This window comes from Impatiens glandulifera, chromosome 2 (genome assembly GCF_907164915.1).
Source record: "Impatiens glandulifera chromosome 2, dImpGla2.1, whole genome shotgun sequence".
NCBI lineage: Eukaryota > Viridiplantae > Streptophyta > Magnoliopsida > Ericales > Balsaminaceae > Impatiens > Impatiens glandulifera.
This window is the reverse complement of record NC_061863.1, coordinates 1,368,282-1,392,960: the sequence shown is the minus strand read 5'-3', so window position 1 is coordinate 1,392,960 and position 24,679 is coordinate 1,368,282. Positions and strand designations below refer to the sequence as shown.

Genomic DNA, 24,679 nt, shown 5'->3' with positions numbered 1-24,679 from the left:
AGTTTAAATAAACTTTTATTACTAGTTTAAATTAACTTTTATTAGTACGATTAAATTTATTTTTATTAGTAAATACGACTAATTGAGATACTTGTACAAGTAATATTTAACTAACTTTATATATATATATAATTTTGTATATATAATAATTTGTACATATTTTATATTTTTTTTAATAAAGTTAAAAGATAATACATATTTAATTAATTTAAAAATTAATATTAAACATTTTTCTCCATTATAATTTATATATATTAACTTTTTCTTTCTAATTGGATTTTTTCTCATATATATATATATATATATATATATATATATATATATATATATATATTAATTTATATTTTATCTCTTAATATATATATATATATAATATTTTATCATTAATTTTATATAAATATAAATTATTTTTATATTATCTCACAAATAAATTTTATGTTTTTTAATAAAAAAAAATTATATATATTTAATTTAATTAATAATATTTTAAAAATTAATAGTAACCATTTCTCTCACTGAAAAAACTAATATATATATATATCAATTTTACTCCCTAATTAATATTATTTTATTTTTTCTTATCTTTTATATATATATATATATATATATATATATATATATATATATATATATATATATCAATTTTACTCCCTAATTAATATTATTTTATTTTCTCTTATCTTTTATTTATATATATATATATATATATATATATATATATTTATATATATATTTATCTCTCATTAATTTGTATATTTTATCTCTCAATCTATCTCTATATATATAATACATTTATAATTAATTTTATATATGTATTTATTTGTTATTATCACGTTATTATATATATATATATATATTTCTCTATTTATATATTAACTCTTATATTTTTTTATTAATATATTTTTTTTTAGAAAATTCATATTTATTAGATTATTTATTATCATTAATATTATATAATTTTATATTTTATTTATTATTTTACTATCTATATAATTATAGATTAATAAATAATTAAATATATACGTATTGATTATATCTATATTAATTATTTTATAATCTATATAATAATATATTAATAAATAATTATATATATACATAATCATAATAATTATTATTAGATACGCTCAAAGTGTTCACATTTCATATATTTCATATATGAGACTATAAGTTCCAATCTCTCATAATTAATTTTTGTATTTTATCTCTCAACTAAGAAATTAAAATAGGAGATATAGTGATATAAGATTAAAATAATATGAGAATTTGATAGAAGGTGTTGTTGCTTAGAAAAATCATTAAACAAAAAAGAATTTTGATTAAAATATCTTTATTTGGTCTTCTTCTTCAGTTTGTTTATAAAGTAATTTTTGTTTAATTTCTGGTTGAATTTAAATTATTTTTAGTTCAATTAAACAAAATTTAATTATTTGGAGGTGTCCATCACACCATTCACACGTTGTCCATAATGATCTAAGTAGGATGATCTTAAATATCCATTTACATTTCAATATAAATTTAAAACTTTGATTAGTTTCTTATATACATATAGTGAATTAGTGATTTCGAGAGAAACTATGACACTAACAGTACTAGAACATTGCAACCAAACAAGCCAACATGCCAACATATATGTGATGTTGGCAACTTAAGTCCATAACGGGAACGAAAAAGTACGATTTTTTAGATGGAGCGGTACATGTTCAAGTGATTTGTTTCTTTTTAGATGAAGACTAAGGTTTCGTTAGGTATTCACTGTTATCTGAACTGAGAGAGAGAATCAACCATGGCTACCAAATAAGCTGACAGCCACTTGAAGTCCATTTCAGAACGAAAAACTACGATTTGCAAAAAGGGCGATACGTTTAAGCACCGCAACAACGGTAATTATCTTGAATACTTTTTTACATTGTAGATTAGATCTTTCTTTGTTGTGGTTGATGTATATTCATTTATGTTTACAAATTTAGATAATTATGTTATTGAATCTCTAACTTTATTGTTTATATCAATAGAGAGTAAAATTAACGATATTGTTTAGTTTATGGTTAGATCTCTATTTCATGTCATCATTTCCTTTTGTAGACTAAAATGAGATTCAAGTCATTTTGATCATTTATTTATTCAGTTTTATAAAATTTAGATTGAATTTTATTCATTAAGGTCTTTTAATTGTTTTCTCTATTGATTGCATCTCATTGTAATTTTCTTGGTTTTGTAGCAATATTCATATTATACCAACCGAAATTTTTCATTTTGAGAATTTTTAAAAAAAAAATTGTTACCGTACAAAGTCTTGTGTTATGTTAAGAATAAAGATTATTTTTATATTTAAAAATGTGTTATTTTATTCTTATAAAAAAAAAACTTAAATAAACTAATTACGATAGCTCAAATGTTAAGAGTCGGGTTAAGACATCAATTACTGATTCCTATTAAAAATGTCTTAAATTGAAGTATATTATGATTATGAAGATTGTGTTATAATTCTAAATTTAAAAACATGTGAGGGATAAATTTTAAGTTATGTGAAATGTTTTTATGTATTTTTAATTATTTTATTTTTTTATAAATAGTACTATTTATGATTAAGATAATTTTATAGAAGTTATTTTTATTTATGTCATGTTTATCTTTATTTTATAACTACAACCGTGCAACTCTGCAACACGCATGATATCTTAGGTAGTCTTCCTAGTTTTTCTAATACTAATAATATAAGAAAGGGTAATATATATGATTATTTTTTAATTTATTAATAAATTTTTTAAATGTAAATCAATATTAAAAAAATAAAAAATAAATAAAAAAGAACGTAATAATAGATTAAGTATGTTTTAAAAGTATGTTTTAAGAACTTCACTTTGACAGATTGGAATTAGTGTTGATAATGATAAATATTTTATAATTAAATAAATATATTAATTTTTTATTGAGAAAGAAACTTTATTTGGTAAATTTATAATAAAGTTAGTCAAAAACATGTTTTTACTAATTATTATTTATTTTAGAAATTAACATATCAAATTTTTATATTTTCAATTTTAACTTAAAACTCTTGTTAACACTATAATATAAATAATTGTTTTTGTGGTATCTATATGCAAAATAAGAGGTGGATATTAATCCAAAATTATTGAGTTCAAGCCCCAGACGACAAGTTTTGCGTCTGATTAAATGGTTAAGTGTGTTGGTGGGTTACATACTTATTCCGTTGTCCCATTCTTTATTTATCAATTTTTTTTATTGAGTTATCATAGTCTAAGAATACTACTAATAAATAATTCATCAATATATTATTTTATTTTTTTTAAATGATAAAAGCTAAGTTTTTAAGAAGGTATTTAATATTTTAATAAGGATATTTTGATAGTCATTTTTATGTTGTACTATACTAGATAATTTATATAAAAACTTTATGTTTTCTTTATAAATTTCTTTTGGACTTTTGAATCAATATTCATGACTAATTCATTTGTTTTTGAATCAGCCTAAATAATCTTATCCTATCTTATCTGATAAAATATCCATCTTTATCTCATAAAAAAAAGTTACCGATATACATTCTAATATTAACTAGCTAGTTTATTTATTATGAATGAAAAAAATATTTTTTAAATATTATTAACCTTGGTTGATGAATTCAATGCTAGCTACTATAGTTAAACAGAATATTCTACCTTTGAACAAACAATATATTTAATCAATCAAACAAGCCCTAAATTTAATAGTTATATATTAAATTCAAACGTAATCTATGATTATTTTTCAGATTACACTCCATTCAGTCTTTCCATATAAAAGCTAACAAAAACATTAACAAAACAAAAAAAAAAAAACTTAAAATTAACATGAACATGTCAATGGTTTCTCTATCTTTTTCTTCAACTCTTTCTTATCATCGCTATGTATCCCGACGAGATTTCTTCGCCGCCAGCGCCGGCGATTCTCGTTCTCACGTTCTCCCCAATACAAGAATGGTATGTCTATCTCTTCTACTTCTTTTCATTCTTTCAGATTACTAATGTGGGTATTTTAAATCAAGAAAGATTGCAAATTTATTATTCCATTTGATTGATTGTTATAACTATATATTGTTGGGTATAGACATGCAAAATGATAGATTCAATGAATTTGAAGTCATCTTCGCCAATTCTAGAAGAGGAATTAATCTTCTCCAACATGTCTACTATGAAAAGATATGAACAAGAAGATATTAGAACCAATACCAAGTTGAAGCTTTTCTCTGGAACCGCTAATCCTGCACTTTCTCGGGTAATTTTCTTTTTGTAGACCCGAGTTTATTAACTATGAATTGAATGTTAGACAAACTCTTTTCCTTCTAATTAAGTTTTTGGGCACTCAAGGTTGTCTATTCTTAAATTTCCTTTGCTACCCTTATTTTTTCTCATATGGTGCAAAAGTGTAACTATTTTATTTATTATTTTTTTAAAATGACTGTTTTGTCCCCTTCCTTTTCCTTTGGAAGAAAAAGGGCAGGAATTTGGGAGCAAATATTGTATCCCTTTTTGGGGAGTTTTTTTTAAAGTAATTTGATATCTCTGTAAACAAATAATTGATTTTAGATCAACAAATTTTATCAATTTTATCAAAAAAAATTTGGATTCATTAAGAAGACCTAATTCTGGTAAATATTAGATTATGTTTTATGGACAATATCTAGACCTCTATAAATAAATAAATGTTTTTTTTCCAGGAGCTTGTTTGGTTTGGGTTTATTGAAATAAACATGGTTAATTTTTTAAAAAAATATTTGAGTGGTGATAATTTTGAGAAAGTGGGTATTTTTTTTAGTAAAAGTATTTAGGGAATATTAATATATAATAATAAAACTATTTATTTATTATTAAATAAATAATATTTTAAAACTTTTATTAATGAATTAAGTGACGTTCGAATGAGATTATATCACAAGAATAAAGTTCCAACCACTTTTGTGTGCTCCAATTTGTGTTTGGTCATTTTATTTATTATATATTTATACCTGTAATTTGATGTTATCCAAATACATATTCACTTGCTTATTCAAATAAGCCTTGAGTTCTTTTGGAGACACTATTCATAAATTTTGATAAAGATTGGATCTTTTATGCTTCATAGGAAAATCTAGATTTCTAAAAGAATATAACTTATAATTGCATTTGATTATTCAATAGGAAATTTCTTATTACATGGGTCTGAATTTGGGAAAGATCAACATAAAAAGGTTTGCTGATGGAGAAATTTATGTTCAACTTCAAGAAAGTGTTAGAGGTGATGATGTTTACTTGGTGCAACCAACCGGTCCTCCAGCAAATGAAAACCTCATGGAACTTTTAGTAATGATAGATGCTTGTCGAAGGGCATCGGCTAAGTCTGTAACTGCGGTTATTCCATATTTCGGTTATGCAAGAGCCGATAGAAAGGCATGCCACAAACTTATACATACAATCTTTAAAACTCGAACTCTGTTTTTTTCTCTAAACAAGTTTTTTTGTGTGTGTTTTTAGACACAAGGACGCGAATCTATCACTGCCAAACTTGCGGCTAACCTTATAACAGAAGCAGGAGCAGATCGCGTTTTAGTTTGTGATCTTCATTCTGGCCAGTCCATGGGCTACTTTGATATCCCGGTTGACCATGTTAGTGGTCAGGTAAGTCAATCGCGATCTTATTCAAAATTCGGTTAAATTTAAATTTGAAATTAATTTTTCTTTATCATAATGTATATTACAATGTCAAATTTTCTTTTATGTGACAAAGATTGGACTAGGTTAAGTCTTCTTTGTGACTCTCTGAGTTTCATTTTTTATGTTGTTGTTTGTTGATTGATTTAGTTTTACTTTTGGTAAATAACTAATTATGTTAGAACTTGTATTTATTTGGCTGTTTTTTTACTTCCATTATATTGGGGATTTTCAAGACATGGATAAAATTTTGCTTAATTTTGTATATATACATTTTAGATTTTTATAATCATGAACAAAAATTGGTAACAAATCATTATTGACCATTTTTCTTAATCCAATAGCATGTACTTCTTGATTATCTTGCAAGCAAGAAGATCAACTCAAATGATCTAGTGGTAGTCTCACCCGATGTGGGGGGTGTAGCTCGAGCTAGGGCTTTCGCAAAGAAGTTATCCGATGCCCCTTTAGCAATTGTAGACAAAAGGCGACACGGGCATAATGTTGCAGAGGTAATAACTATTAATCATTTGGTTTAATAAAATGATACAATGTTGTATGTATCTTATCAAACTACACTTGTAGGTTGTGAATTTAATAGGTGATGTAAAAGGAAAAGTTGCGGTTATGTTGGATGACATGATCGACACTGCTGGTACTATAAGCGAAGGCGCGGCTCTTTTGCATAAAGAAGGTGCTAAAGAAGTTTATGCTTGCAGCACTCATGCGGTTTTCAGTCCTCCCGCGATAGAAAGGTTGTCAAGCGGCCTATTTCAAGAAGTAATCGTTACAAATACTATACCATTGGCTCAAAAGGATTTTTTCCCACAATTGAGAGTTCTTTCGGTTGCAAATCTTTTGGGAGAAACCATTTGGTGTGTCCATGGTGGTTGTTCTGTTAGTAACCTTTTTCAGTAATCTGAACACAAAATAAATTTGATGTCAATTTTATATAGATTGTTTGACTATTATTAAAGTTTAATAACTAATCTAAGTTTGGTATGAACTCTCATTTCTTACATTAAATTATTAGTTTTGATTGTTTCATATTAATCTTATTAAGAATGTTGTTATAAACAAGGTTTGAAAACCGTTTCGGTCATCAACCCCAGTTTTATGGGACCGGTTTTTAATTTGTAGAGTCTAGAATCATAGGTCGGTTAGTAGCAGTATTTGTTGGCAGTTGGGTTGCAATGGAACTCATCTAAGAAGGAGAATGGTTAGAGATTGTTTCAGTCGGCATGAAAGGCGAGGACTTGGATACATTGCCGGTGAAAGAAGACGATGCATCCGCACTTTTCGAACTGGAAATTTCAATGTCAGTTTGACGGACAAACCATCCAGTCAGACCAGATTTTGACCATTCCAAAATATCCATATTGAAGTTAAATTACGGATCAGACATTCACGTGTTTCATGGTTGGACAAAATCTTCATCTTTAATTGGATGGCAGTTAAACCTCGAACTTTGGTCGGATATAAAGATTTATTAGTTTAATTGTTTAAAAAAATAATAAATATATATAATATAATAAATTAATTAAATAAATAAATGAAACATATTTATAATAAAATTTCAATAAATTAAATAATAAAATAATATTTAATTTAAAAGAAAATATATTAAAATATTAATTAAATCAAAATAAATTTAGGAAAGAAAAAAAATATATGTGTTAATATTCAAATTTTGAAAAAAAAAATGTTCATTTAGAATAGAAGAATATATATTTAAAAGAAGAATGATAAACTCAACCAAAAAAATTAGTAAAAGCAATTTCACGAATTTGACCTGCCCTGCCACGTTGTTTCCATGTCCCGAAATGACCGTTTTGGGATATTTTTATTTTTCTCTCTTCTACCCATGTGCGTCGTGCGTCGGGATCTGAAATTAGCGTTTAGGGACATTTTTAATTTTCTCTCTCTTACTCAATGTCATTTCAAAACATTTTTAAAATTTTCTCTCTTCTACTCATGTGGCATGCCACGTCCATTCGTGCATTTGATATATAATTTTTTATTATCTAAATCGTCAATCGAATCGGACAACTTTAATTAAAAAAAAACTCAATTCAAATAGTTTAAAATTATTTTAGTTGATTTAAAAAATTAAAAAAAAAATCTTTAATTTTTGGGGATATAAATAAATTGAAACTCATATCATTTAAACGGGAAATTGGACGAAATGACCCTAAAGATAGGGTCATTTGCCTCCGTGGTCACTTAATATTTAAAATTGATCTGGTGACCACTTTATTTTTTGGGGACGAAATTACCCTTTTCGCGTAACGCGAAGGGAGTTCGCGTTTCGCGAAGTGAAACAGTGTGAATATATATACTCAAATTTTTTCATTTCCCTCATTTCGTTTCTCTCTCTTCTCTCTCTTCTCTCTCTGTTCTTGTTCGTCGGCGGCGGCGAAAACTTCGGCGACGGCGACTACGGGGACGACGGCTATGACCTGAATCTACAAAGATAAGAAAACCTCATCCCTGAATCGATGTTTATAATACAGATTTATGTTCTTATTTCTATATCTTCATTTCAAACCCTAGCCCTAACCCAAATCGATTTATGTTCATGTTTCTAGTATCTCCATCTAAAAACCCTAAATGAATTTATGTTCTTATTGTCTATTATCTTCATTTCAAACGATTTATGTTCTTTTTAATGAAACCCTAACCCTAAATTAATTAAATTGGTTCATATTGGTTCATATTTGTTCATATTTGTTCATATTTGTTAATATTGGTTCATACTGGTTCATATTGGTTCATTTTTTGTTCATCTTATTGTTCTTATGTCGATGATGATATTTGCAGATCATATGGGTTTCGTTTCACGAAGGGCTTCTCGTTACGCGAAGGGCTTCTCGTTACGCGAAGGGCTTCTCGTTTCGCGAAGGGCTTCCCTTTATGCATTCATAGAGTATGTGCACACAAGAGGCATGAAAAGTCTGTCTGTAATTTGTATAGATCGATGTTATATTTTATATGTGTCTGTTTATTTCTTTTCCTGATTCCTAGCCCTATATGTGTTTCCTATAACTGCATATAAACAAGCTGATGGAACAAAGATTGATAATAGAAGAGTGCTTGTCGATGTTGAACGAGGTAGAACAGTTCCAAACTGGAAACCTCATCGACTTGGTGGGGGTATAGGAACAACCAGGATTGGAGGTGAAGATGTAAATAAAAAACAATTGGGGAGGTAATTGATTAGGATGCCTTTTACTTTCACAAGCCTCTTTAGAAACTCTATGTGAATTTTTTCCTTATATGTTACCTTCTCAATGTATTTGCTGAACAACTTGAGTTAAATTTTGAATAGAAAAGAATGCAATGATGGTTGTATATCTAATAGAGCTTGCATCCACTACCTATAACAAGTAGACAATATGAGATCTTTTAATCTGCATAATTTTTATAATTTTCTTCACTTTCATTTCCCATCATGTGTAGGGAAAAATCTCGTGAAAAGGGAAGAGATAGAGAGTGTGATAAGGAGAAATCTCGTGAGCGATCTTATGAGAAGCCAAAGGATCGTGATGAACCGGAGGATGAAGTGGAGGGATTGTATGAACATGAATGTCGTCAACGACACCATTTCCTCCATTTTTTGTTTTTTTATAGCTATATATATGATAACTCTCTAGTCTAGTTTGAAACTTCTTGGTGAGTATGAATGATAAAAACATTCCATTTTGGTGAGTTTTATCTTAAATTTCTATCCCAAATTGTAAATAACAAAAATATGTTTATCATTTAATTTCTTTAGGTGACAAGATGAAAGTACAATATTACATTAATAATTAAAAAAGTTTCATATATATCTGATTATAAAAATAAAACAAACAAAAGAAACGAAGCTTCCTTTTAATTAGAGAATCTGAGGAAATGAAGCTTATTTTAATTTCCATTAGAATTAGGTTTAATAATGCAAATTGGATTAAAGTCCCTTAATATGAAGGGAAGTTTATCCAAGTCCAATCTCAATTTCTCTATGTCTCCCCCCTTTGCAATTCTACAAACAAACCCTTTAACATATAATTATAGAACACCTAAATGAAAACAACTCAATTGTATTGACTATTGAGAAAACCCTTTATCTATAACGTCGGAACTTAGCCGATTTTCGTCTTGCTGTAAGTACTTCTTCACTGAATCCCGACCCATTTTTTCAATATATTCGCCCAAGATTAGATTCATGAAGCCCTTCGCGAAACGTGAAGTCCTTCGCGAAACGTGAAGACTTCGCGAAACGAGAAGCCCTTCGCGAAACGAGAAGCCCTTCGCGTAACGAGAAGCCCTTCGCGAAACGGAACCCATATGATCTACAAATATCATCATCAAAATAAGAACAATAAGATGAACAAAAAAATGAACCAATATTAACCAATATTAACAAATATGAACAAATATGAACCAGTATGAACCAATATTAACAAATATGAACAAATATGAACCAATATGAACAGATTTAATTGATTTAGGGTTAGGGTTTCATTAAAAAGAACATAAATCGTTTGAAATGAAGATAATAGACAATAAGAACATAAATTGATTTAGGGTTTTCAGATGGAGATATTAGAAACATGAACATAAATTAATTTGGGTTAGGGTTAGGGTTTAAAATGAAAATATGGAAATAAGAGCATAAATCTGTATTATAAATATCGATTCAGGGTTAAGGTTTCTTATCTTTGTAGATTCAGGGCATAGCCGAAGTCGCTGTCGCCGAAGTTTCGTCGCCGCCAACATTTCGCCGCAGCCGACGAACAAGAACAGAGAGAGAAGAGAGAGAAACGAAATGAAGAAAATGAAAAATTTGAGTATATCTATTCACATTGTTTCACCTTCGCGTTTCGCGAAGTCGTTTCTTGTTACGCGAAAAGGGTAATTGCGTCTAAAAAAAATAAAGTGGTTACCAGATCAATTTTATTATTGGGTGACCACGGAGCGGAGGCAAATGACCCATCTTTAGAGCATCTCCAGTGCATGACCTGTGCCCGCATCGGACAGCGTGGAAAAGGGCAGGTCATTGCTTTTTTTCATTTTTTGCATTGGAGATAAAAGCAAAAAGAGGGCAGTGCCCTCTATGCCGGTCATGCCCTCTTCTGATATTTTCATAATTATATAATATAATATTACTATAATATAGTAATATTAGTTATATATTTAATTATAATAACATTATAATAACATTAAATAAATATATATTATAAAATTTTACTATAATATAATAATATTAATTATATATTAAATTATAATAATATTATAATATATTTTAAATTATAAAAATATTTTATATTTTATTATAATATAGAAATATTAGTTATATATTATCAAATTTTCTTATAATATAGAATATTAGTTATATATTCTCAAATTTATTCTTGGTAATGTTTTTAATATTATAATATATTTTAAATTATAAAAATATTTTATATTTCAATTTATTTAATATTAGTTATATATATATTTAATTAATAAATATATATTTCAAATAAATTAATATATTTTTCTATTAATTATATTAATATGTTTTAATGTTTCAGGTAAAATTCTCAAATTTTTCTATAATATATATAATAAGGAATATTATTTATATATTTAATTAATAAATATATATTTTAAATAAGTTAATATATTTTTTATTAATTATATTAACACGTTTTAAGGTTTAAATTCTCAAATTTTTTTATAATATAGGAATATTAGTTATAATAGTATAAATTAGTTATTTATTTAAAATAGTATAAATAAAATTTATTTTTAAATTATTTAGATAAGAGGCGGGCGAGCTGAAGTATTGGAGTGTTTTGCCCAAGTACAATGTGTGCCCGCTTTCTGCTGAGATGGAATATAGATTTGACAAAATAATAGGGCTCTTTGCTAAAGATGGAATTTTGAAATCGCTAAATGCAGAGTAAAGTCCTTCCCGCCGTAGTGATTACCGGACCAAAAAGGAAATGCAAATCGCCGCCGGTAGCCTCAAACGATCCAATCGCTCACTCCGGTCATCTTCCCCAAACCTTCAAATATATAACGAACATTTCTCCAATCCCTTGTCTGCAATCCGTAACGTCGTCGGCGATGATTTGACTTTGAACCACCCAATATTACAGGCATTAGAGTCTTGCGGCTGTGGGTCGAGAAGAGAATTCGACCAAGTCCACACCCAGCTCCTTATCTCCGGTCTCTTTCAACATTCACTCGTTTCCGGCCGAGTGGTGAAGAAGCTCTGTTCTTCTCCGTCCACTCTTCCTCATGCCGTCACTCTGTTCGAATCCTTTAACTTTCCAGATGCGTTCTTGTGTAATCATATTTTTAGAAGCTTTCTCAATTCGAATGAACCACATGGCGCTCTTAGCTTTTACTATAATCAAATGATGAAGAAATCTGTCAAGCTGAATCATTACACATTCCCTCTTTTAGCCAGAGTCATCGTTGAATCTGGGTTTTTAATAGAAGGTGAAAAGATTCATTCATGTGTGGTGAAATCTGGGTTAGAGTCGGATTTGTTTATTCGAAATGGATTGATTCACATGTACTCTACTTTTAATAGAATTAGGGATGCTCGTGCTTTATTTGATTTCAGTCCTGTCACTGATCTAGTTACATGGAATTCAATCATAGATGGGTATTCGAAAAATGGTGAACTAATTCTTGCACGTCAGGTGTTCGATGAAATGCCAGAGAGGGATATTATTAGCTGGAACACTATAATTGCAGGGTATTCTTCTTCTGGTGACATGGAGGAAGCTAAAGCTTTATTTGAGACTATGAAGATTAAGGATATTGTATCTTGGAATTCCATGATTGATGGGTATGCTAAAGCTGGAAATGTCGATTCTGCTCGCGGTTTTTTCAATGAGATGCCCTCGAGAAACGTTATATCCTGGAACATCATGTTAGCTTTATACGTTCGTGTAAAGGATTACAAAGAATGTTTGAATTTGTTCGACGAAATGGTGGGAATGAAAACTGCAGAGCCAAACGAGGCCACGCTTGTTAGTGTTCTAACTGCAAGTTCGCATCTTGGAGAGCTCGAAAGAGGAAAATCGGTTCACTTCTATATAGAAAATAACAAGAAGATCAAACCTGATAATTTACTATTAACTTCACTCATAACAATGTATGCCAAGTGTGGCGACATGGATCTTGCTCGAATCGTGTTCGACGAAATGCCTAACAGAAACGTTGTCTCATTCAATTCCATGATCATGGGCTACGGAAATCATGGGTATGGTGAGAAATCTCTCGAAATGTTTGTAGAGATGGAGAAGAGTGGAATCGAGGTTAATGATGCTACTTTTGTATGTGTTCTTAGTAGTTGTGCTCATTCTGGTATGGTTTTAGAAGGTTGGTGGTATTTTAACTTGATGAAACGAGTTTATAAGATTGAACCGAAAGTTGAACATTATGGTTGCATGATTGATCTTTTGGGTAGGGCTGGTTTGATGAATGAATGTGAAGAGATTATAACAAAGATGCCAATGGATGGTGGGATGGCTTCATGGGGTGCTTTACTTTCGGCTTGTAGGACTTTTTCGAATGTTGGGCTTGGAGAAATTGTCGCTAAGAAATTGATTCGGTTGGACCCCGATGATATTGGGGCTTATATATTGTTGTCGAATATATATGCCGGCGAAGGGAGATGGGATGATGTACATAATGTGAGATCGATGATGAAAGATGGGAATCTTAAAATCGCGGGTTCTAGTAGTATTCAGTGTTCGGATCATAAGAGGATTATGGTTTATTCCATGTTGAGTGAGCTTGGTGCTCAAATTAAGTTGGCTGGTTGTTCAAGCTGATTTTGTTCACCAAATTGTTATGATTTTTTTTTGTTATTTATATTCTTGGTGTTGTAAGTTTTGGGTTATTTGATAACTAATAGGTTATTCAAAATAAATAGTAGGATAACTTAATTGATAATTCAGATTTAATTCATATTAAGAATGTTAGTTTTAATGATTGAAAGCCTTACAAGAGCTAAAATAGAAATTTTGTGTTCAAATATGAATTTAGATGGATTAATTTTTTTTGTTTAGTTTGTTTATTATTGTAGTGTTTTATAAAAAAAATATGTTTTATGAAAAAAAATAAGTGGGTTTTAATTATTTAATTATTATTTTATATTTAATATTTTAATTAATAAATTAAGTAATTTAATGAAAGAAAAGATATATATAATATAATGCTTTAAATAAAGATAAGAAAAGAATATATAAAAGCTTGTTAATCTCATTTTAGACGTATCTTACTTCGAGGAATTATAAAAACTAGCATTTAGCCTGTGCATTTGCACGAGTAATAATATAAAAATCGTGAAAGAAAATTACGAATAACATTTTTTATTTTATTTTTAACCGTTTTAAGTTTATGGGTGAGTCAACCCACAATCCGACCCAAATATTCATTTACTCAACATCATTATATATTACATTATATATAAGTTAGTTAAAAAGTTGAACTTATATTAATATTAAAACGTCCCGCGTTTATCAAATTTGGTGTTGAATTTAAAATATAAAGTCTTTGTAGCCTAGTTGGTTAAAGAGTTGTACTTGTATTGTTAGGTTGCAAGTTCGAAACATATCTCTAGCATTTTTAATTTTATTTTTAACCGTTTTAAATTTAAAAACGGGTCAACCCACAATCCGACCCAAGTATCCAAATTAACCACAGCTCTCGACCCGGCAATCTGGACACTTTAAAAATTAAGCATCATTATATATATATAGATTTATATAAAATTTGTATATATAGACGTTGTTAATTTTTATATATATCCATTAATATTTTTTTTGTTCATTATTTTTCTGTCAAGGTCATATTTTTTTTAAAAATATTTATATACACTTTTTAATTAATCTGAGTTTATAATATATTTTTATTTATTTTTTAATATAAATTAAGTTTTTCATTTAAAAATATTTAAATTTAAATAAATTTCTATTTTAAATATTATTTTATTCAATATTATAAAATATTACAAAAATTAAACTAATTATGTCTTGATTAAATCAAATTAAAAATTAAAAAATTATATTATATATTTAGAAATTGAATAATTAGTATAAAAAATTACATAAGTTTGAAATATATTTGAAATTAAAAATATATATATATATATATATATATATATATAAATAATAAATATTTTTAAAAATTATATAATTTTATATATTAGTATAATACTTTTCTTTACTAATTATTAAAAAATGTATATTTTCAATTAATAAATATATTTTAAAATCATATAAATTATGTATATATATATATATTAATAATATATATAATTTTAAATTATTTATATAACCGTATAATAAAAAATTGTTGAAATTTTTTATTAATAAAATAATAATTAAAAAACTAGTTAATAAATTAATAAAATGAATTTAAATTTAATAATTAACGTATAACTTTTTTATTTGAATGGTGTTAAATACTTATTATAATAATTTATTAAAATATTGTATAATATTAACTAAAATAATATTTAATATTTAAATTGATTTAAATTTAAATATTTTATAAATATCTTTAATTAAAAAATATTTTTTTATTGATATTAATATATGTATTATAAATCTTTTTTAAGAGAGGATGGAGAAAGAAATAAATTAAATAACTCTAATTAGATTATTGACTAAATGAGCATATACGCGTCTAATTGAGATATAAAAACTAGTAATTGAAAGTAACTTAAACTAATAAAAAAAAATGTTTCCTTCAGGTTTAAAAAGTTCATGTTTATTAAAAATATCAAAAATCACAACGATGAATTATTATATTAAAATAAAATATCTAGCTAGTAAGTTTTCAAGCTTATTTTACTTGACTTTTGTAACGAATCTTAGAAAGCATCGTAGTAATATAATTATTAATAATACACATCGGACGAATACTTCTCTCAAATCAGATAATCCACTAAAAAATAATTTTAATGTAACTCAAATATGTAGGTCTATCACAACAATTGCATCAATTCAAGCTTCCAACACTTACCCAAAGGCTCAATCATCACCTAATGAATCATAATAATACTTCAGAAAAAATTTCAAATATTAGTCATTTTTCGACAATACAAAAATAAGTGAGTTGCCGATTCAACATCTTCGTTACATATACACAAATGACTAATCATAATACAACTTTTTTTTCCATACACATATTATCCATAAGATTCTACCGTGAATAACGTTTTATCCAAAAACGATATATTTGATAAAATCTTTAACTCTCAAAATTTCTCCCAACAAAAATTATATGAAATTATCTTAACGAACAACTTGTAACAATGCTTCACATGAAAACTATCAATGTCTTGTCAACGCATAACGTCTTGTTCAGACAATGACACTTGTTTAAGTCCTATAAAAGTAAACTATATTATTGGATGAACTATCTCTAATATTTAATCTTTTTATACATCTAACTCGGTTAGCGAAACTACTAGACCAATGATCAAACATGTCTATAACTGTGACATTTCTACATATAGCAATGAAAACAAACTAATGATACGCCGTAGCTAGACTTTTGACACTACACCAAATGTCATCCCAAAAAATGATTGAAAACTCATTCCCATAATGAATATAGACTACTCACGAAATTTTTTCCACATAGAATAAATTTCTCTTCAAATGCTAAATCCCACTACATAATTAGATATTTTTGTGAACCAATCAAACCAATCATGACCATATTTATATTTGATCATTGATGCACAAAACTATTTGGCCATGTTGTAAATCTATTATATCATTTTAATATAATAACTTTGTTAAAAAAAATAAGATCTTCAATATCTAGATCTCTTTCCTCTTTAAAATATTTAATTTTATCTTAATTAATTAAATTATAAAACTATAAGTTAGAATATCTCCATAAAAAATTTATTACTTATTTTTTTAAACTTGATAGGATTTCAAAATATACTTAATTTAATAAATAACACGTATATAAATTTATACATATCACTTTAATTCTTTAATTTTAGAAGGTACATGTCACCTAAAATCATTTAATATTTTCTCTCTCTTTAATTTTTTATTATTTAAAAAATTATTTAATAATTTCCCTTTTTAATTTTTATTATAAAATTATATAAATATAAAAAAGAAGTTCTAATATTATAGGAGAGTTGAATTGAATTTTTAATAAATCTTATAAAAGATAAAATAGGAAAAAAAGAAAATACTTTTAAAATAAAATAAGATAGAAATTTTTTTTTTAAAAAAAATAACAATTTAGTAATAAATATATATATATTTAATTTTATATATTTATAATTTAATTTTTTATATATATATATTATTAATTTGATTTATTCATCCTCCTTATTATTAATAATAATATTCGTTCTAAAAAAATGAAAAAAAAATTAATTATATTAAAAATCAATTAATAATTTTTATATTTAACATTCTATTATCTTATATATATTTATTTATTAAATGTAATATATATATATTGATTTATTAAATTTTTTAATTATTACTCTTAAAGATATATAAATTAATAAAAATAAATAATTACAAATTAATAGATAAAAAAAATATATAAATAAAAAAAAAAGAAAAAAATTATTAATAAAAAATAAAAATAAATAAATATTTTAAATTAAACTTAGTCATCCATCTTAATGCTCTTTTTGAAATTTTGACTCATATATAATAAATATTCTTGTTCAGACCCTCCTCTTTGATAGGAGGAAGAACAACTGTAAAGAGATGGATTTGATTTTGGGAGATGAAAACTTTAATTCTTCACCCGATTGGACCGAGTTACCTTATAATAATAATAATACAATTATCAATTTGTTTTCTATGCTGAGTTATCGCGACCGAGCTAGTTTGTCATCTGTTTGTTCGAATATGGCGGTCTTTTAGGCGCTTCTTCATGTTTATGGCTATCACTCTATCTTAGATCACACAAATTTTATATCTCAACGGCTAATTCGCTTTCGAATCGGTGTGGCTCTCTTCAAAAACTCTGTTTCGAAGATCTTGAATCCGAAGAGGTTATAATTCGTCTCAAAGCCAGTAATTTAGTTGAGATAAACGGTAACTTCATTGATTATAAGATCAATGTTACTTTATCAATAATTGTAGCTAGGCATGAGATGCTTGAAACCATCCAACTCAGTCCAGAATGTGGTAAAAATATTCATTGTGATGGAATCAAAGCAGTTGGTTTATGTTGTCCCAATCTTAAGAAACTTTGGCTTTATAGAGTTAATTACCTCTAGCTAGCAATTGTCAACGTTTGATAGATGTCGCGTTTATGAGATGTTCGGGGTTAGATTTTGAAGCGCTGACGAATATAGTATCCGTTCAATTTCTTTCTTTTGCTGGATCAGATAATCTGGAGATAGATGAAGTTATTGAGCAGTTGATTAAGTTTACAAACTTGATAGCTTTAGATGTTTCTAGAACAAAAATTAAGTCAAGTGGTGTTTCTAAGTTACTCTCATGTTCCCTTACATTAAAAGTTTTGTGTGTTATAAAATTTCAAGCTCTTGAAAATGATACTAATTTTAACCCTAACAATGTAATGGGTATAGAGTTGATATCCATGTTAACTCCAGTACCATGTCTTTGGCTCTTAACTATGAAGATAATGTTATGACATGGATTGAATAAGTCTTATCGCATTCAATTATTCAATTAATTGAATCAAAACCTTCTGATGTTGGATCTTTTTGGGACAACCAAGGAGCACATTTAGTGACCAATTTTTTAAAAAGTTCACAAGCCGATGTCCAAGAAAAAGCAATTAGAGTAATTGCAAATTTCTTGATTATTGACGGCAAAGAAGAAAAAATATTATACATTGGTCGAGCAAATGCAATTGTAGACGGCGGTGTCATAAAACTTCTTTTGAATTTAGGAAAATCATCTAGTAAGAATGTGTAGATAGATCATATGGCTGAGGTAAGATATTTAATTTAGTTTCTAAAGTACTTTTTTTTTTGAAAGATTTTTTTAATTACGTTTTCAAAAATTATAATTACATGTGATATTTATTTTGTGTTGGGAAAACACAATTTCAAGTGTAATTGGAAAAGAAAGAGGTATACAAGTTTGCTTTAACATGGTTAATTCAAGGAATAAAATAGTAGTTGAAGAGAGCACTAAAGAGTTTGTTGGTACTTGATGCAAATAAGGTAACATATATACAAATATTTTAATTAAAAATGATTTTGACTAGATAAATTTTTATAATATATGTGATTTTGTTTTCTAGATCATTATTTGTGAGTGTGGTGGTATAGATGTTTTGATCAGCCTTCTTTACAAATGGTCAACTTCAAGTCAAATTAGTAAAAGGGTTTTGGTATATAATTTTCTCTATTCTCACAAATTTTATTTTTAGTAATTTATTCCTTACTATTTTCTTATAAGAATCTCTCTACAGAAAAATGTTGCTGAAACATTAGCAAACATGGCATCTGATGAAAAAATAAGCACTGAGATTATTAAAAATGGTGGTTTAAAGGCACTTTCAATCCTTACTCAGGATTGCATGTCTGAAGGAGTGTTGAATAAGGTTGTTGGTTAATTATTAGATTATTAAAATAAATTAGTTTTTTTTGCTAGACTTATGTATAATGGTATAAATATTATAGATGTTTAATATTTACTATAACTTTTTTTTTCAGGTTGTTCTTGCATTTGCTAATTTGGCAGGAGTTGGGTATTTGAATTGTGAAAATATAGAACTAGAACATGGTCTCTTTCAAATACTCATCAACTCATCCTCTTGTCTCTCGATAATGCGAGGTACTGATATTCTATTACACACAACATAGGTTATATAAACAAAAATTAAAAGAGTTATGTTAACTTTCTATTTTTTTTTTAATTTGTGAATGTTATTTTTGGTGTAAACAGACAAGAAGTTGCTATTGTACTTTGGAACTTGTCTTTGATGAAAATATTTTAGGAACAATTCAAATGCATGATTTCGTTGAAGCTTTGATACATAAATTTTTCATAATAGTTATTTTATCTTTATAGTGGGATGAATATAGTTGGTGGATATGAACTCGAGAAAAGATTAAAAGAATGAAAAAGAAGAGTTGGTGGATATGAACTTAAGAGAAGAATGAAAAAACACGAAAAAGAACACTTCTCCTAAATTGCGACAAGTATAATTTTTTGTGTGTCGCGTTTCCTCTCTTATTTTTATTTTATGAAGTTAGTTAATACACTTATTTATGCAGACAATCACCTATTTATGGATGCAAACATTCAATCTTTGTTTGTGTTTCATGATTTCACAAGTAAGGGAAAACATTTAGATTTAATTATTGAGTTGATGACTACTTAATTGTAATAATAGGGAACTTATGCTTAAGATGACAAAAAAAAATAGAAGGAATAATTTTTTTTCTAAACAAAACTTTTTAATTTTGTCATATTTACTAACTATCTGAAAATTTTATTAACCATTTTATATGGAATTCTTAAAACTTTAAAGGTGACATGCTACTTACAACAAATGATAAAAACAATTTAAACGGAAACTAATTAAGTGATACTTGCACTATATATGCTCAAGTTTTCTTGAAATGCTTCTCCGAAAACCACGAAATTCAACTGTGATTTTAAACGAGTAATATGAATAATAAGTAAAGAAAATACAAAAGGATAACACATGTAATAGTGTATGATATCTGACCAATTGTATCATGAGATGAAAATCTATACTAAATTTCACTATACATGAATTGTGACAAATATATTGAAAGTTCAACTAAAAAAATAGAGTATTTAATTCATAAGCAAGTAAGTGGTTATACTAGGAATAGACCACAAATCATTTAAGAACGACATTTCATAAATTTAAGTGGAGTAAAATAATATTGAACAATTTCAATCAAAATTAAGTGACCTTAACAAATGTCTTCATACTTATCTTAAGTATGATGGACATAAAATTAATTTTGATTCATACCAAAAAAAAATATTACATTTCAATCAACTATAAAAGAAAATGCCTACTAAAAAAAATGCAAATTCAAGTTGAAGGAAATTATATATATAATTCAATGTAAACTTAAATAAATATGAAATAAAGAACTATCATAATTTTTTTTTAGATATTTCTCCATGTTTATGGTTGTTATTTGATTTTTTTTAACAAAATTTTGATATCTTGACAGCTACATCCCTAATTTCTAGGTGTTATTTCTTCAAAACCTTCATTTTCAAGTGGAAGAATTTGCAAAGGCTATAAATTTAGTTGAAACAAACAGTAACTTAATTAATATTTATGTATGTTACTCCATCATGATTGTAGCTATGTATGAGTTACTTCAAAGTATTTAAACTTGTTCTTATAGTATTTTTTACGTAGCTAAATAATAATTAATGATGAAATCAAAACTAATTGTTAGATTATATGGCATTGATAAGAAATTCTGAATTTATGTAATAAAATATGTTGATTCGGATGCAAATAATACTTTAACTAACAATAACAAATAACAACTGTAATTGTAAACTATTCATAATTTATATTATTTAAAATTTTATAAAAAAATTAAAAAAATCTTAAATATATAATTTAAAATAAATTATATATATTAATATAAATAAAATATAGTAATAAATATTTGAGTAAGAATAGGGAGACCGCAAATTTTGAAACCAATGGTGGGATTACTAGGATATGGTGGAGTAACGAATAATGTAATAATTTATCTTTCTATGCTTGTTAATTTGATATATATATATATATATATATATATTTTGGTTATTTTAACTTATTTATTTATATAATTTTTAGAGTAATAATAGGGACAAATAGACAATAATAAATTAAATAACAATATATATATATATATATATATATTATATTTGATAAATATATATTTAAGAGAATATAAAATTAAATATAAAATTCTTAATTATTTTTTTAATTAGTTATATTTGCTGTTAATAATTTATTTATTTATTTTTAAAATGAGTAATAATAGAACAAATAAATAAATCAATTTAATAAAATATATAAATATAATTTTTAAAAATATATACATTTATTTAAACTCTTGTGAAATGTATTTATTGTTTTTTTTTTCTTTTTCATATTTCATTATTATAAAATGTATTATAAACTCAATTAATTATCATATATTCTTTTTTATATTATCCTATTATGTTAAATATTTTTTTTAAATATGTTGAAAATTAATAATTCATAATTTGAGTTATATTTATTTTGAATATTAGTATTTTATGATTTGAGTTGAATTATCTTAATAATTAAGAATTTGTCTTATAATGGTCTAATTTTAAATAAAAATGAATAATAACAAAAAAAATATATAATAATAAATTTAAAATTATAATATATATATATATATAATATATTAATATTTTTAAATTATTATTTATAATAGTTTATTAATAAAAGATTAAAGATATAAATTATTAAATAATGTTTTTAAATATTAAACCATTGAAGAAGGAGAAAATAGTGACATATAAAGTTTATAATTAAAGAAAAAATAAAAATGTTAAGCGTCTTAATTCTGAGATGAAATTTACACTAAGTAAATGACAAATCATTCACTACCTAGTTACAATTTTCTCGTTCTCCTAACATAACTTTAAATTGTGAAAAAATAAAAAGAATAACTAATACAATTACATAATAAATTTATATTTTTTTAAATAGTTTTAATAATATATAATAATAAAAGGTTAGTTTATATATTTTAAAGAAAATTGTTAAAAATATTAGACATATATAATTAACAAAGTTAATTATTAAAAAATATATAATATTCTATATTCAATTATTTTTAATTAAAATAATAATTTAATATATATATATATATTTTATTGTCTTATATTCAAATTTTCTAATTATAGGTATAATTTAAAATAAATGGTTTATAAATTAAATATATTAATATAACTATAGTCTGGCGACCATACAATTTTTAACGAACTAAACAAACAACCAATAATGATTGAGGAAGAAGAGTATCAGTTATCAGAGTATCAGTTATCACCATCGTGCTCGTGGTTGTGTCGTCACTGTTCGCCGTGGCTGTCCGTAGAAGTTCGCCGTGTCTGTCCGTTGAAGTTCTCTTTTTAGGTTTTTGTTTATAGAGAAGGAGGAAAAGAGCAAAAAAAAAAAGAGAAGGAAGAAAAGAGCGAAATGAAAAAAATGGCGAAATTATATTAAATAGTAAGGGTATTATAGACTTTTTACAGGCTATCTCATCTCGTAACGGGGGCAGCCTCGCAGAGGTAATTTGTTCGAAAATAGGTAGTGGTCATTTGCGCAATTTTTATTAGGCAGTGGTCACTAGCGCGTTTAAATTTAGATAGAGTAAATATTTATTAATAATAGAGGAGAAATGATTATGGAATTTGGGAGAATAAATTTGCATGAAGAAATTTATGAGGAAACGATGTGCCACAAAAAAAATAACAAACTTTTTTTTCTTATTTCTCATTCCCCTCAATTCCCTTTCTCAAATTTTTTCATCCAATCACGTCTCCTAATAATAATTAATTAAAATATTTTAAATCATAACAATTCAATACCTTAATAATTAATAAAAATGATTACAAAATTTTTTTATTAAATTATTTCCCTAATCACATGCCTTTTAACAAATTATATTTTTTCTTACTATATATCTTAGTTTGAATAAGTTTATTTTTACTAAATATATTTTTTCTTTCTCAAATTTTTATTATTATTGGAATGATCGAATATATATATATATATAATTAAATTTATAAAAATAATAATTTAATTATAAATATTAAAATATAAATAATTAAATTTAGAATGTATTTAATAATAAATATAATATTAAAAAAATAATAAATATTAAAAAATATAGTAATAAAAAAAACTAAGTTAAAAATATAATGAACAAAGGAAATAATTTGAAAATTTAATTTATATCATCCCATAAATGTGTCCTAATTCATTTGGTTTGTATGTTTTTAACTTTAAAAATACCACGTCACTACATTTGACTCTTAATTTGCAAAAAATAATTATAATTTTTTCTTATAATTTTAAAATTAATTATATATAGTTTAATTATATTTTTTTACTAAATATAAAAAATTCAGTTCCACTTTTTACTTAATTATATTTTGATATTATTATTAAAAAACATTAATATAATATAATCTTACTAACGACAAAAACAATTAAGGAGGTGCTTGGTTCAAATAAAAGAATGAAAATAGGATTGGGATTGATAGATGTGTGGAATGAGAATGAGTATGATTGATAGAAGTGTAGTGTTTGGTTAAGAGTTTTAATCATTCTCATTCCCATTGATAACGTTTGGATTTATAAGAGAAAAGTTATAAATATAATTTTGTTATTAAAATTATGATTAATTTTAATTTGATTTTATTAAATTAGAAATATAAAATATTATTATTTTTATAACATAATTGTTTAAAATATATAAAATATTTAAGTGACATAATTTAATAAAATATAAACATCTAATATTTTTTCAAAATAAAAATAAAAATACTTATAACAAAAAAAAAATGTTGAATGTTTCAATTTTTTACTAATTATAAATAAATAATTATCTATTAATTATAAATAATATAAGAAAAAGTCTTTCAAATATTATATATTTTAAATTAAATATAATATTTTATTTAATAATATATTATAACATGGTATAATTTTTTTAATAATAATTTTTATTAAAATATTTCATATTTAATTTTTTAATATTTTTTTATATAAAATTGTTATTTTATTTTTAGTTTTATATTTTTATATTTTAATTAATTTATTATAATTTTATTATTAATATATAATATTTAAAATTAATTATATAAAATTAATTATATTATTATTAGTGATTGTGATTATCACTAAAAATTTATTTTAAATAATTCCTTAATATTATTTAAATAATTGAAATTATTTATTTATAAATAAATAAAAATTTATTATTATATTAATTATAAAAT

At 25.3% G+C, this 24,679-nt stretch overlaps 3 protein-coding genes across 3 annotated transcripts; all 3 read left to right on the top strand.

Annotated features, from left to right (window-relative positions):
• The first annotated feature begins 5,174 nt into the window (after window positions 1-5,174).
• LOC124927654 (ribose-phosphate pyrophosphokinase 1-like) lies at window positions 5,175-6,602 on the top strand. Its single transcript, XM_047468110.1, has 4 exons — window positions 5,175-5,423; window positions 5,508-5,651; window positions 6,029-6,196; window positions 6,270-6,602. Exons 1-4 carry the CDS (start codon window positions 5,190-5,192, stop codon window positions 6,600-6,602), a joined length of 879 nt encoding a protein of 292 aa, XP_047324066.1. The 5' UTR covers window positions 5,175-5,189.
• Window positions 6,603-6,900: 298 nt separating this feature from the next.
• LOC124928242 (U1 small nuclear ribonucleoprotein 70 kDa-like) lies at window positions 6,901-10,495 on the top strand. Its single transcript, XM_047468776.1, has 4 exons — window positions 6,901-7,027; window positions 8,709-8,892; window positions 9,144-9,246; window positions 10,391-10,495. Exons 1-4 carry the CDS (start codon window positions 6,901-6,903, stop codon window positions 10,493-10,495), a joined length of 519 nt encoding a protein of 172 aa, XP_047324732.1.
• A 1,086-nt stretch (window positions 10,496-11,581) lies between these two features.
• Window positions 11,582-13,539, top strand: LOC124926371 (pentatricopeptide repeat-containing protein At1g08070, chloroplastic-like). The gene has a single exon (XM_047466580.1). It carries the CDS (start codon window positions 11,654-11,656, stop codon window positions 13,499-13,501), a length of 1,848 nt encoding a protein of 615 aa, XP_047322536.1. The 5' UTR covers window positions 11,582-11,653; the 3' UTR covers window positions 13,502-13,539.
• Window positions 13,540-24,679: the final 11,140 nt, after the last annotated feature.